The sequence below is a fragment of the Cavia porcellus genome, unplaced genomic scaffold, assembly GCF_034190915.1.
Source record: "Cavia porcellus strain 051 isolate PalLab524CR breed Dunkin Hartley unplaced genomic scaffold, mCavPor4.1 scaffold_3, whole genome shotgun sequence".
Lineage (NCBI taxonomy): Eukaryota > Metazoa > Chordata > Mammalia > Rodentia > Caviidae > Cavia > Cavia porcellus.
The window spans coordinates 18,979,851-18,996,396 of NW_026947486.1; the positions used below are offsets into that span (position 1 = coordinate 18,979,851).

Genomic DNA, 16,546 nt, shown 5'->3' on the forward strand with positions numbered 1-16,546 from the left:
TGCTGCCGCTACTGTGTCTGAATTGGCACAGCATGGAGAGAGACGCACGAAAGCTCTGAGAGTGGGAATTGGCCAACGGAGTTGAGAGCGGGACTGGTGGGGAGCCCTGCATTGACCTGCGGTGAGTGAGAGGAATGGGGACCCCTCCATAGACTAGCAGGCTCCAACAGAGGACATTCTGAGACCAGGCAGACTAGCCGGAACAGGACACTGTGGTGACTTTAGTCACATATTCCCCTCTCAAGCGGGAGTGGTGGGAGTGCTTGGCCTGGATGATGCTGTGGACTAAGACCCAGTAGGCTAGCCCAAACCGGGTCCCAGTGCCTGGCAGTGCACCCGAGCAGTGAAACCTTCAGTAGGATGACCTAGAGGGATAGGTGCAGCAGAGGCTGCCCAGGTCTGTGTCTCCCTAGTACACTGCAGTGGGTGGGAACTCCTAGCCAGCAGATTCAAACAAACTATAACCAACAAAGAAAGAAACTGAGCCTCCTATATACGCTTGTATGGAAGGAACAGAAAGTATGAGAAAAGGGAGCAACAAGAAAGGGTCCTCAGTCCCCAATACTGAGAACACTGATCCAGGAAAGGTAAATGCAAAGGAGAATGAGGACAGAAAACATGCAATATCAGACACGGCACCAATAGACATAAAGCGATATCTCCGGAGCCTCATAGACGAGTTCAAAAGTGAAGTATTTGATGAAGTAAGGCGATATAAGTAGAATAGTTAGAAAAATGCTAAGCACCACCCAAGAAAAAACAGATGGTGGAATGGAAGAACAGAAAAAAAGGGGAGAATTGCTTGATGGAGAAAATGGAGAAAACAGAATATGTGAAGCAGGTTCAAAGAGATTACCAGGAAACTAAAAACTCTATTGAAAACTGGCATAACAGCTTGAAAGAAACTAAGGATAGATTATCTGAACTGGAGGACAGATTTGTAAAGTGGCAGCATGAAAGGAAAAACTTCTTAAAAATAACAAGGAAAATAGCAGTAACAACACAAAGGCTAGAAGATAATAAGAGGATCTATAACTTAAGAATTAAGAACATAACAGAAGAAGTAGGGATACAAACAAATAAACTACAAAGGCTATTCACAGAAATAATCCAGGAGAATTTCCTAATTTAGAAAAAGGTAAACATACTCAGATGTATGAGGCATACAGGATCCCAGCCACCTACAACCAAAACAGACCTACACCCAGGCATAGTCAAAATTCCAGAAATCCAATATAAAAACAGAATATTAAAAGCCATCAGAGACAAGAAACAGATCACTTACAAGGGAACACCCATCAGAATTACAGCAGACTTCTCGACACAAACCATCAAATCACGAAGAGTATGGGGGGAAATAATTCAAGCTTTGAAAGATAATAACCTCCAGCCAATATTGATATATCCTGTACAACTGTCCCTAGAAATTGATGGAAAAACAAGGTGCTTTCAGGATAAAGAGGAACTAGGGGAATTTGCAACCACCAATTCAACTTTACAGAGATTACTGCAGGATATTCTAAAAAAGAAAAATACCAAGATTCCAGAAACAGTGGCAGAGAGGCCACAATGAATGGAGCAGAAAGCAAAATGAAGACGAGACAATATAAAAACACAGCAGATGAAAAAGATATGGTATTTTTATACAGTGGAATATTGCTCTGGCATAAAAATGGATGATCTTGAGGCTTTGATAGGTAAATGGAGACAACTCATAGGTGAAATAAATGAGACTCATATTTGTAAATATCACATTGTCTTTCTAGTGCAAAAAATAATAAAAACTGAAAGAGTAATAGGATCCAAAATGTATAATAGATACTGTAGAAGTCAAAGGAAAGGAAAGCACTCTAAAGGACATAACTGTATGTGTAAGTCTCTAAGGCAGATGACCATATTACTAAGTTTTCCTTGGATCATTGAACAGAATGGCTTGCACTGTCAATGTCTGAATGTCTAGCCACTTTGATTTGATTTTCTAACTTGAACAACTATCTCTAAGAGGACAATACGTAATTTATCAACTAGTGATTTATGCTAATATTTTTTAAAAATTCTGTATTATTTCTATCCTTTTTTCTGTTTTGGTTTTTTTCTTTTTTCTTTAAATAAAAAAAGAAAAGAAACAGTGAGAAAGTGCTCAAAAGGAAAGAACAACTTGTAGGTATACACGTATAACTATATGCGTGCTTAAGTGTGCAAAATAGACAACCATGCTACTGAGTTTCTTAAAGTTCATCAAACAGAATGGTTTCTTCTGTCACTGTTTGATTGTTCATTTTTTATGTTTTGATTTTGTAACTTGAACAACTACTAAGATAACAATATGTGATATATCAGCTAGTGATGATTTCTTAATGCTTTTATTTTTGAAATTCTGTATCATTTCTACCTTTTTGTTTTGCTTTTTTAATTTTTTAAACAAAAAAAGAAAAGAAAAAAGAAAAGTTGGTTCTTTGAAAGAATAAATAAAATTGATAAACCCTTAGCCAACTTTATCAAAAAAAGAAAATCTCATATTCATGTAATAAGGAATGAAAAGGGCAAAATCACTACTGATCCTGTGGACATTTAGAAGATCATCAGTACCTACTTAGTAAACCTTTATGCTCATAAGATCAAAAATACAGAACAAATGGACAGATTCCTACATACATATGAACTACCAAGATATGGATGATATATAAATTCTGTATAATCCAGGATCAGTTAATAAAATTGAAAACATGATTAAAAACTTACCAACAAAAGAAGTCCAGTCCAGATGAATTCACAGCTAAATCCTATAAAAAATTTAGAAATGATTTAATACCAGTACTCCTCATATTCTTTAGTGAAATTGAACAGGAATCAATTCTCCCTAATTCATTCTAGGAGGCAAATATTACCCTCATACCTAAATCATAGAAAGACCCAACCAGAAAATAAAGGTACAGGCCAATCTCTATAATTAACATAGATGCAAAAATCCTCAATAAAATGCTAGCAAACAGAATGCAGCAAACCATCAAGAAGATTATACACCATAACCAACTGGGATTCATCCCAGGAGTGCAGGGAAGGCTCAACATATGCAAATCAATAAATGTAATACACCATGTTAACAGAGCAAAAGACAAAAATCACATGATCGTCTCAATAAATGTAGAAAATGCTTTTGATAAAGTCCAACACTCATTCATGGTACAAACCCTACAGAAAATCAGAATAGATGGTCTTTACCTCAATTTGATAAATGCCATGAACCAATCAAGAGCCAACATCATACTAAATGGACATAAACTGAAAGCTTTTGCTCTAAAATCAGGAACAAGACAAGGTTGTCCACTGTCACTACCCCTATTCAATGTAATTCTGGAAGCAATAGAGCAACAAGAGACACAAAAGGAATAAATATAGGAAAGGGAAATTTAAATTATCCATTATTCATAGATGACATGATACTGTACATAGAAAACCCCAAAAACTCCACCAACAGATGTCTAGACCCAATAAGCAAATTCAGAAGCATAGTGGGTACAAAGTTAATACTCAAATTCAATAATATTCCTATATACAAACAAAAAACTCACAAAAAGAAATTAGGGAAACCACACCTTTCATGATAGCATTTTAAAAAACAAAATACTTAGAAATCAATCTAACAAAGGAAGTAAAAGATTTATACATTGAAAATTACAGTACTCTGAAAAAAGAAATTGAAGAGGATGTCAGAAAGTAGAAAGATCTCCCTTGCTCTTGAATAGGAAGAATCAACATTGTGGAAATGTCCATGCCCATAAAACTGTTATACAGATTTAATGCAAAATACCATTTGCATATCTCACCATTGCATATCTCCTAAAATTCATTTGGAACCATAAGAGTCCTAGAATAGCAAAGGCAATCCTGGGCAACAGAGGCAAGGCAGAAGGCATCACAATCCCTGATTTGAAATTATACCAGAGAGCTGCTATAAGATCAGTATAGTACTGACAAAAAACAACAGACCTGAGGATCAGTGGAACCAAACAGAAGATCAGACACAACTACAAAGACACTCTCTACTTTGCTTTTTTTTCAATCAAATGAATTATAAAATTATTTGTGAAAATAAAACAATCCATGAATTTCTATGTAATTTTGGGATTCACTTTGACCAGACATTGTCTTGGGTGACAAGGACTTCAGTGCTGCAGGCATCTCATAGTGGGCTTATTGTTACTGCCTCAGAGAGTTCTCTTCTGTCTCACAAAGAGTAGCTTAGCCTGCCACTGGGTCCCATATTTTTAATCACAAAATTATAATTGACTTTTTTCATATTCATTACTTGATTTTAAAGTTTAAATGCATTACAATATAAAACTATTCACAAAAATAATTTACTTTCTTGTCTAGAGGATGGAAATTTCACAGGAGCTGGTATGTATCCTATGCAGTTTATGGCTGTATCTTTTTAAAATTTTTAAATTATTTTTAAGATAGTGAAATACAACAGAACAAGACAGAACAAAGCCAATTGAGACAGTTCAGTGAAATTGGTACAGATCACAACAGGTTATCAGGATAACTGTAATAGGTACCATAGTATATTTTGTTATCTTCACAATAGTTGTTCTTTCAATCAGGTATAGCAAAATCAAACCAAATACAGAACATTATAGAACTTATCAAAACAGAATATTGAATAAAGCAATACAGTTAATCAGAACGAAGCAAAACAGTGATAACATTATTTGCCTTCAAAGAGATGGTAGAAGGAAATCCCCCCTATTTGCTATATTGCATACAGTCAACCTCCCAAGAGATGCTCAGACCTCTGGCTCCCATTTGCTAATGAGGAGGTGGGGATGGGATGTTTGATTTTTAGACTGCGTACCGGTAGGCTCATGGCTGCTTACCAGGCAGGCGAGAGGGTTGCTTTGTTTCCCATTGCCCTACGTTCCAACATGGCATAGATCTTGGGAGACTTTGGCTGGTTCTTTTCCTGGGGCAGGCGCTGCTTGCCTGAGCCACGGCTGCTTACCAGGGAGGCCAGCAGGTTGTTTGATTTCCCAGTGCCCTAAATTTTAACATGGCACAGATCTCTGGAGATGCTGGCTAGTTCCTTCCCTGGAGCAGCTGCTGCTTGTCTGAGCCTTGGCTGCTTACCAGAGAGGCGAGCAGGTTGCTTTGTTTCCTAGTGCCCTAAGTTCCAACATAGCCTCCACCTTACCTTTGACAAATGGGCTAAACATGTTCACTGGAAGAATGGCAGCCTCTTTAATATGTAGTGTTAGAAAAACTGGCTTTCTACATGCCAAAGGCTGAAACAAGACCTATGCCTATCACCATGAACTAAACTAAAGTCAAAATGGATTAAAGATCTAAACATAAAGACAGAAACACTAAACCTAGTGGAAGAGAAAGTAAGTAGAAATCTCAAGGCTAAAGGGGTAGGCCAAGATTTCATGAAAAAAATCAAAGTCCTCTGAAAGTACTTCAAAGAATCAACAATGGGGATCTCCTCTTATTAAAATTTTTTGCACATTGAAAGAAATCAATAGCAGAGCCAAAAGGAAACTCACAGATTGGGAAGACTTTTTACCAACTGTCCCTCACACAAGGGATTTTTATCTAGAACATATAAAGAATTGAAAAAAATCAGGAACTCCAAATTTAAAGACCCCATTCATAAATGGGCATCTGAGATAAATACACACTTCTCAGATGAAGAAATACAAACAGCAAATAAATATATGAAAAAGTGTTCCACATCCTTGGTCATTCAAGAAATGCAAATTAAAGCAACACTGAGATTCCCTCTCCAGAAAAATGGCTAACATCAAGAAATTAACCAACAACAAATGCTGGCAGGGCTGTGGGGGATAAGGAACCCTTCTCTATTGTTGGTGGAATATAGACTGATACAACCACTGTGGAAATCAATATAGAAATTCCTCAAAAAACTGGGATTAGAGATTCCACTCAACCCAGCTATTCTCCTTCTGTGTCAATGGTCCCAGAAGAATTGGAAACATTATGTCACAGCAATATATATGTACCCATATTTATAACAGCATCATTTCTAATAGCTAAATCTTAGAAATAACCCAAATGTTCATCAACCGAGGAATTAATAAAAAAAGATGCGGTGGGTTTTTTTAATAGAATACTACTCAGCCATAACTAATGATAAACTTGAGGCTTTTGTAGGTAAATGAATGCAACTAGAAACCATACTCATAAGTGAAATAAATTAGACTTACATGTGTAAACACTGTATTGTCTCACTAGTATAAAAACTGAAAGAGCAAATAAGATCCAGATGTTAACAATAGACACAGTAAAAGGGAAAGAAATTTCTCAAAGGGAAATTACATTGTTTGATAAGTCTTACATGCCTGTATCTGATAGCCTGAGCAATTACTTTGAGGGTAACAATAGACAATATAACAACCACTGTTAAATTCCTATCATCTTATTTTGAAAGCCCATATTTCCATTGCTTTCTGTTGTTGTTGTCATTGTCATTTTGCTTTTGTTGTTGTTTTTCAATTGTTTGCTTTTTGTTTTTTCTTTAAAATAAAAAAATCAAACAAAAAGTGATATCCTATCATTTGCAGCAAAATGGATACAATTGGAGAACATCGTGTGACATACAGTGAGTCAGACCCAGAAAGAAATTCCATATGCTCTCTCTCATATGAAGATATTGTAAAAATGTTGCTCAGCATGTAAATTAGTGATGACTAGAGACTTGAAAGGGGATAACAAGAGAGGATAGTGGAAAGTTAGATTATGAGTACTCAAATACATTTAAGTGGAAATTGTATTCTTGTTAAGGATTCACAGCTCTGCTTCCCAGCAAAGTTGTTGTCTGGTAACATCAAGTAGGAATCTTTCCCATTTCTTATGAGAGGCAGTGTCCCTTTCCTCATGTCTAGCATTTCTCTTCTACATATGCGCTCCTTGAATATAGGTACTGTGGTGTCATTTCCCTAGAAATGTGCACAGATCTAGGCATGTAGTCTTAACTCAGTCATCTAGTAATCTTTTCTTCATGAATTATTTTCTCCATAATACATCAATGCAGGGACACTCCTCAAAAGTATAAGACCAGCTAAAACACAGTCATATGTCCAATATGACTCTTTACAGTTGGCTGTCAGTAGGGCTCCATATTGACCATTTGTGGTCACACAGATTTTCCATGCATCCCATTCTGATCATTGCAGATTGTTGTTACAGGGATCCGTGTCATTTGAGGATGTGGCTGTGGATTTCAGCCAACAGGAGTGGTACCAATTGGACCCTGCACAGAGAACCATGCACAAGGATGTGATGCTAGAGACCTACAGCAACCTGGCGTCTGTGGGTGAGGATGCTTATCTGTGTGATTGTGGGGAATGTGGTTGCTCTAACATGTACAGCTTCTGCAGAGTTCTGCATTTTAGTTTCAGTTACAAGGATCACAGTTGACTGATTAGTTTAGGGCACCAGGAAGAATATGTATGTTCTGACCTCCTCAATGAAAGGTTTAAATAGGCCTTCCTCATGCAGCTCACAAAGATGCACCTTCCTCCTCCATCAGAGGCCCTAAAGTTCAGACATCTTGGCCAACATGCTATGCCATTTTCCTTTCACAGGCCTCTGCATGGTCAAACCAGAGATGATCTTCAAGTTGGAGCGAGGAGAAGAGCTGTGGATATTAGAAGAGGAATCCTCAGGCCATGGTTATGCTGGTAAGTGAGCAAGAATGACACGTGAATCACAGGGAAAATAAGATCCCAGGTATTCAGGTCAAAAGTTAGCCTCATATTTTCCAAGAATCTCTTTTTAGAGGCCTAAGCTCTTTGCAAATAAGGACAGAAAGTCTACATATTTCAGACCCTAAATTGCAAATCCCAGTATTATACATCAGTACTGTTTTATTGTGTTTTTAGTAAAGTTAGTCACTACTCTTTCTGATCTCTGCCTCTTCCTAGACATTTATTTTTCCTCTTCTCTATTGCCTTGGGGGCCTTCTTATATCAGGTATTCATTCATACATACATTTATTTAACCATTCACTAAACCTTAAGTGAGTACCAAGTACATGCTCATCACATTTTAGGTGTGGAGAACAGCAGTGAAAAAAAAATTTCTTTTCTTGGAGCTTATAAGCTAGTGAGGGAAAGCAACCAGAAACAAATACATAATATGTTTGGTGGTAAAAAGAAAGTTAATGCAAGGTAAGAAAGCTAGCCACTATTGTGTACATTTAGGGAACATGATCAAGGAAGGCTTTGTGGTGAGGTTAACATTAGTGTACAAACATCAGTGAACAAGATAGAGTCATGTAGGCTTTAAGTATTCTGTGCATTTAATTGTGAGTGTCAAGCCTAGACAGAGTGACATATCCTAGGATTAGCAAAGAGACCAGGCTAAGAGAGGGAGAGACTGTTAAAAAGTGGCATCAGTGAGTTAGCAGAGGGCCAAATGATACCTAGCTCTAATAGCTAAGTTAAGGAGCTTAATTTTATAATGTGATTGGCTCTTTGTGGGGGGGATTATGTCAAAGAGTGACATGCTCTGATTTGTTTTTAAAGAATCCCTCTCAGTGCTGTGTGGCAACACTTCAGTTGGGGACAATGCCTTCAATATTCTTCGGCATCAGAAGATTCAAACTTTGAATGAAAATGTTGACTATAACAGATGTGACAAAGGTTTCCATGAGGAAACAGCCTTTGTCAGATGTAAAAGGACACATGCAGGAAATAAAAACTTTGAATGTCATGAATGTGGGAAAGCATATTGCAGGAAATCAAACCTTGTTGAACATCTGAGAATACACACAGGGGAGAGGCCCTATAGATGTGGTGAGTGTGCAAAAACCTTCAGTGCAAAATCCTACCTCATTGCTCATCAGAAAACCCATACAGGAGAGAAGCCCTTTGAATGTCATGAATGTGGGAAATCTTTTGGCAGGAAGTCACAACTCATTCTGCATCAGAGAACACACACAGGAGAGAGACCCTATGAATGTATGGCATGTGGGAAAACCTTTTCTGAGAAGGCAACTCTCACAATTCATCAGAGAACCCACACAGGGGAGAAACCCTACAAGTGTGGGGAATGTGGAAAAACATTTCGTGTCAAGATATCCCTTACCCAACACCAGAGAACTCACACGGGGGAGAAACCCTATGAATGTAGGGACTGTGGGAAAAACTTTCGGGCCAAGAAATCTCTAAATCAACATCAGAGAATTCACACTGGGGAAAAACCCTATGAATGTGGAGAATGTGGGAAATTCTTCCGAATGAAAATGACTCTTAATAACCATCAGAGAACCCATACAGGTGAAAAACCCTATCAGTGTAATGAATGTGGGAAATCTTTCAGAGTGCACTCATCTCTCGGGATCCATCAGAGAATTCACACAGGAGAGAAACCTTATGAATGTAATGAATGTGGTAATGCCTTCTATGTAAAAGCTCGCCTCATTGAACACCAGAGGATGCATTCAGGAGAGAAACCATACCAGTGTAGTGAATGTGGGAAAATCTTTAGTATGAAAAAATCCCTTTGTCAGCACCAGAGAACTCACACAGGAGACAAACCTTATGAATGTAGCAAGTGTGGAAATGCCTTCTATGTGAAAGTGCGCCTCATTGAACATCAGCGAATTCACACGGGAGAGAGACCCTTTGAGTGTCAGGAATGTGGCAAGGCTTTCTGCCGCAAAGCACACCTCACAGAACATCAGAGGACTCATATGGGCCACCCCTGGCCTTGTGCTGTAGAGAAAGGTCCTCTTTGAGCCCCTCCACCACATCATATCAAGGCCTTTAGAGCATTTGATCACCAGAGCATAAGAGTAACTCTGTCATGATGTGGCACCTAAATTGGTGTGAACCAGGTCCTGGTCCCCTTGGAATGCAGCACATTATTGTTTTCATTTGTATTTCCCTATTTAGTGATAAGGTTAAACATGTTACCTGTCCATTGGCCATTTGGATGTTTTCTCCAGTACAGTGACTCTTCCTGTCTTTTGCCCACTGACTTGTAATGGGCTGTTCATCTTTTGTTTCCTGGTTTAAATGTCACTGTTTTAATTTATGAAGTTATAAAACTCTTTTCATTTGTATATGTTTAATATCTTCTTCCAGATTGACTTATTGATTAATTCTGTTAAAAATGTTACATTTTACTATCATCAGTTTCAAAGTAATGATATTTACCTATACTTCCTTCTGAAGTCAAAGGGGGTTTTTTAACATTTAGAATTTAAATTTATTATGAGACTTTTTTTCTTTGTCCTCAGGACTGAACCCAAGGCCTTGCAGTGAGCTACAACCCAGCACCTCGCTGAGTTGCATGGGCTGGGCTCAAACTTGCAATCCTCGCACCTCAGCCTCCCAATGTGCTGGGATTACAGGCATGTGCCACTTCACCTGTGAACTTTTTGTAGAGTATGAGGTCTGTAGTATATACTACTATACTGTCTGATTAGGTTTTTTCACAGCTAATATCACAGTAGTTAAAATTCAGCAGCTGGTGTTTTTCCATGTGATGTTACCTTCCCAAGACCTATATATGTTGATAAATGCAGGTCTGGTTTACTCATTACTCTCTCCAATCTCCTAGTGGAATATGTATTGCTTCTATGTTTTATGTCTAAGCCTAGAAATGGGACTGCTGGATCACAGGGCCAGTTATTAGGCTTCTGTGCTCCAGCTCCAAAGTCATCCTTCTAGAGTGTGCTTTGTGACTCTACAGACTGCATTCCGTCTTGACAGCTCCTCTCTGTGAGACTATCCCAATGAGAGATACCAGATCTAAACTTGGGACTGGAGACAGAAGGTACTTTTTGCCTCTTTCCCTGCTTCCTGGAATATGCACCTGCCACAGTTTTTTATTTATTTAAAGAGAAAAAAAGAAATAAAATTAAAAAACAAAGCAGTAAAAGGGTACAAATAATACAGAATTTCAAGGAAAAAATACAGTAGGATATCACTAGTTAATAGGTTACATATTGTCATCTTTGAAATAGTTGTCCAAATTATAAAATTAAAGCATGTAAAGTGAACATTCATACAATGAGATTGCAGGCAGTGCCGATCAATGATCCAACAAAAGTTCAGTAATATGGATTTCCATCCTACACACAGCAGTTTTGCCTAGTTGGCAGTTTTCCAGCACTCTCAAAGATAGCTTGTGGAACCCACCCTTTCTGGGACAAGCATCAGCTGGCTGGTGCTACATATGTAGAGGTATGAGTTCCAGCCACAAGGGTACCCTCCTCCACCTTACTCATTTTTTGAAGTACTGGTGATGGGCCCCAGAAATGCTTTACTACTGAGCTACATTCCCAGCTCCTTTTTTAGTTTCCTGGGCTGGACTTGAACTTGTGACACTTTTACCTCGACCTATAAATTATAGTTGGACTTATAGTTCTGTGCTACCATGCCTGACACTCCTAATTTTTAATAATTGCAACTTTATCCCTTCAATACTACCCTATCATGGCTGCTTTTTCTCATTGCTATTTTCTTGATAACTTAAATGCTCTTTTTGTCTCTTCAGTTATGTAATTAACACTTCATAACTAGTGAAAAATTATTTCAAATAATTTTTCTCAGTTAAGGAGCCAGGCATGATGGCACTTGCCTGTAATTCCAGCACTCAGGAGACTGAAACAGGAAGATCACTGTGAGTTTGAGACCAGCCTAAAGTGCATAATGAGACCGTGTCTAAAAAACACAAAACAAGGTCAGGGATTTATCTCAGTGGTATAAGCACCTGCCTGGAAAGCACAAGGTCATGAGTTTGATTCCAAGCACAAAAAAATTCTTTCTGTTAAAATAACAAGTGTGCTTTCTGTTCCATGACTGCTCTCTGATAGATATAGAAGTTTGTTAACTTTATTAAGCATTGAGTTTTCCCCTCCAAATTGTATTAGTGTACTCTCAGGAGCAGTTTTTAAGTTTCCATTTTTCTATAACTGCCAGCTCTTACTATCAGTCCTCTAAATTTTTAATAGCAACTTTGATCATCTGCATATATATATATACATATATATATATATATATATATATATACATACATACATACATACATACATGTTTTGCCTATGTGTTATATTTCAAAATATGTGTTATGGAGTGCAGATATATGTGTGTAAAAACACACATCTCTACACAAAACATTTTGTCTTGTTTAGGCAATATTCTTTTGATTTTACAAACATATTCACCATCTTGGTTGCTCTTGATGATTTTATACATTCCATTGAGGATCATTTTCCCATTTGTTTGAAAAATCTTTTTTGATCAGTAAGAGTGACTCCTACCCTCGTGTGGTGGTATATGTCTATATTCTCATTTACTTGGTAGACTAGACCAGGAGAATTGCAAGTTCAAGGTCAGTTTGAGCAACTTAGTGAGACCCTTACTCAAAATAGAGCTAGGGGTATAAATTAGTGGCACAGCACTTACCTAGAATGTGACAGGGCCCTAGGGGAGTTTAATCTCTGGTACTAGAAGAAAAAAGAGTGAGTCTTTTATTTTTAGGAGTTGATGGCACTATGCCACAGTAAATAGATACTCTGTTGAAATACTTTTTCCTTTTTCTTCTTGAATGTCTAGTGACTATGATGACCCAGGTTATTTGAATTGATCTTCAGATGCATCATAATATAGCATCAAATTGAATTTACATATTACACTTTCTAAATTACCTATATCCCTCTTTTTTGGAGGTATTAGGGATTGTCACAGCAATGTATTTGCTAACTGTATCCTAGCTACCATCACTCTTGTCTGCTGATCCTCAATTAATCATAAGAGCAGAGACTTTAACTTCTATGAGCTCCCGGTGTCTTCTGAGTCCACACTGGCCTCTCCTTCCGAGTTACTCAGTGTCTTTGACTCTTATAAAACACAATCACAGTGTTTGTTGATCCTACATTGATCTCTATCACTGAAGCCACTGCCCAGTGTCCAGATGCAATGATGCCCCTGTATGGCACCAACACCCCACCTCCAAGCCCATCCTCATTAGGCTCAACCCCACAACTGCTGACCACTCACCATTCTTGTTGAATCCATCTCATGTTTCTCGGTCACAATAGCTGCCCACCCTTTGGCAGTATAACCACATGTCTGCTAAACTTGATCACAAATACAGGGCAGGGTCTTTGATGTTCATAAAGAATCAGCCCACTGTTCGCTGACTCCACATTATCTTTAAGCACTTTGCTGATTAGCCACTTAACACCTCTAAAGTAGTTTTGCTTCTATCATAGTATTGGCCCATTCATTGTCCCCACCCACATGGAGGCTGATTCCTCACTTCTCACCTAGTGTGGTATAAGTGAGCCCCTGAAACCAAATATAGTACCAAATCCTACATATACAGTGTTTTTCCTATGCATACATACCTATGATACAGTTTAATTTATAAATTAGGTCCATAAAGAGATTAACATATACTGTAATAAAAGCTGGACAGTGTAAGATTCCATCATGATGCTCAGAATAGCACGCAATTTAGACCATGAATTATTTTGGGGTTTCTGTTTAATATTTTCAGACTGTGGTTCACTGCAGGTAAGTGACACCACAATAAGAAAAGTCATGAATTGGAGGACGGTGCTGTATACCCTAGATACTGCTGGGGACATTAATCAACAAGTTGGAATTGCAGGCTGCAGAGGGAGCATCTTCTTTCCAGTTCAATGTCTGTGACTGATCTGCCACAGGAAAGCAACCCTTACAGAAAACTCCGGCTTCCAAGCCCTGATGTGCTTGGAAGCCTCTTGAAGGGAGATCGGTGCCCTTAAAGTCACTATGTTTCCTGTCATTACTCTTCTAGAAAATCTACAAAAGTAAATATTCGCCAGCATTGAGTATGTCTGTATGAGACTCTGAAGAGACTTTGCCACTGAGAGAAAGCATGTGGGGTAACAGCCATGTGAGGTGTGCACCATGGGAAGCAGCTCAGTGGTTGACCTGAGGACCAGCCCTTCTTTCACCTGAGTCCTAGTCTTGTCCCTAAAATGTGGACATTCCAGTCCCTACTCATAATCTTCCAAAGGTTTGTGCTAAGTTTGAGGGTTCTTTGCACCATGGATATTTTTCAAGCCAAAACACAAAACATTCATAATAATAACTTAACATGGAATATTACTAATAGTGATTTAATTTATAGACTGGCAGTATTGTATAATGGTTAAGAACATGAATGCTGGAGCCAGATCTCTATTCAAATTCTACCCCTAAATGATAGCAAAAGTATACTCTATAAACACAAAGTAAATACATTGGATTGAATCACATTTAAAATTTTTTGCTACAAATATACTACAAAAAAAGTAAAAAGTCAATCCACAGAATGGAATAAGATATTTGTAGAGTATATCTCTGCTTAGAGATTTGTATCCAGTATATATAAAGAATTCTCACACTTTGATAATAAAAACAAACCAACTAAACATGGGCAAGTGATCTGAGTAGATATTTCTTCAAAAGGCAATAAGATTCACTAAGATGCTCACTCTGGTTTGACTATTGTCTTTTTTGGAAGTCCTGTAATGTTTACAATGCCTAAGTTTTATTGGTCTTGTTCTCTACTGTTTTGTCCAACTTTATAATATCTAATGAGATAGACAATTCTTTTTAAGGAAACAAAAGACAACGTTGATAACCATTGTTGATAACCTTGTACTCTGTTCTACACCATGTGCTATGTCTATCCTTGGTTTTGACTGACAGCTTTGTTTTGCCATATTTGACTGTATTCTCTCCCCCCCAAAAAAGTAATAAGCACTAAGGAGTAATAAAATCCAAAATGTGTAAATTTTGTTGTAAAAAAGAGAGGGAAAAAAAGAGCTCTAGCGGATATAACAGCAAGTGTGTTTAGGGGTGTTAAATAGCTGACTATATCAATGTTTTTGGATCATTGAACACGGCTGTTTGCAGTCTCCCTGTTTGAATGTCCACCTTGTATTCTTTGATACTGTGATTTGAGCAACTATTTTCAAGATGATAATATGGAATCTATTAACAGGTGATTTCTTACTGTTATGTTTTTTTTTTTGTAGTTCTGTATTACGTGTACCCTTACACCACTTTGTTTTGTTTTGTGTTTTTCTCTTTTTCCTCTTAAATAAAATTTTTTAAAAAAAGATATTTCTTGAAAGAACATATGAGTGCCCAGTAAGCAGCCAGATAGATTTGCAACATAATTAGTCATCAGGAAGATGGAAATCAAGAACATAGTAAAGGCTGGGGCTGGAGCTTAATGCAGGAGCACTTGCCTGGTGTGTGAAACCCTGAGTTCCATCCCCAGCATGGATTGTGGGGACAGAGACCATGTTACACACTAGAATGGCTAGAGTGAAAAAAAAGACAGTAACAAGTGTTACTAAGGATGTGGAGAAATTGGAACGCTCTCAGGTTGCTAGAGGGGTGTTACAGATGCAGCCATTTTGGAAAACAGTTTAACAGTTTTTCAAAAGGTTAAACATAGTATTTCCATGTGGTCTAGCAGTTCAACTCTTGGATACCTACCGGGGAGAAATGAAAACATGCCCACATAAAAACTTGTACACAGATATTCACAGCAGTATTATTCATAATTGCCCAAAGTGGAAATAAATGTTCATCAGCATATGAATAGAACATAAAATGTATTTGTATACAATGGAATATTAATTTCATTAAGGAATGATGTACTGATACATGCTATGGTGTAGATACACTTTGAAAACATGTTAACTGAAATAATCTATCCAGGAAAAAACCCATATTGTATGATTACCTTTACATATAATGTCCAAATTCACAAAACTATAGAGACAGAAAGTAGCTTTGTGGGGATGGGTATCAAAATGGAAAGTGACTACTATAAATAGGGAGCTTTTTTTCAGGAATAATGAAAATATTGTAAAATTCTATTGTGATGTTTACACAACTCAATATAATAAAACTGTGTTAAACAGGCGAATTTAATCATGTGAATCATATCAATAAACTTGTTTTAAAAGAGAAAAATTATAAAGATGTGAACTAGGTCAGTGTTTTAGTTACTTTTCTCTCATTGCTGGGACAAAATACCCAACACCCAAAATGAAGGAAGAAAAGGTTTATTTAACTCACAGTTTATGGAGGTTCCAGTACATAATCAGCTGGTTCCAAGACAGGGTGACACATGGCAGGAGGACAACCATTCATGGTGATAGAAGATACTGAAATCAACAAGAGTAGAAGGGAGAAACAAGCTTCTTTCTTCCCCTTTTATTTTATCCAGACTGCTGGGATGAGAGCAGTGCCAATCTAATCATTAGACCGATCCAGCAGTCACTCATCCTGAATCCCAGCATTAAACAATGAACCAATCACAAACACTAGATTCAACCACTTCTGAAAAGCCCACCCCTCATGACCATACATGTCTTTGGGGAAACAACCAGACATGAACCATAACATTCCAACCCTTGGCCCTCAAAGACTCATGTACATTCGCTTATGCAAAAGGCATTTAATCCATCCCTAAGAGTTGCCTAAGTGCTAACAGTTTCAACATTAATGAAAAGTCCAAG

The 16,546-nt window shown here is 37.7% G+C and overlaps 1 protein-coding gene across 2 annotated transcripts in view; it reads left to right on the top strand.

Annotated features, from left to right (window-relative positions):
- The window catches only part of Znf157 (zinc finger protein 157), a 74,662-nt gene extending 59,530 nt beyond the window's left edge, over positions 1-15,132 (top strand). Inside the window, exons 2-4 of one of the 2 annotated variants that reach the window (XM_063245781.1) lie at positions 7,210-7,336; positions 7,608-7,703; positions 8,550-15,132. In XM_063245781.1, the coding sequence (XP_063101851.1) occupies positions 7,210-7,336; positions 7,608-7,703; positions 8,550-9,763 (1,437 nt within the window). In that variant the 3' untranslated portion in view covers positions 9,764-15,132. The remainder of the gene's footprint in view (positions 1-7,209; positions 7,337-7,607; positions 7,704-8,549) is intronic. The other variant, XM_023561846.2, reaches the window with a different exon arrangement.
- Positions 15,133-16,546: the final 1,414 nt, after the last annotated feature.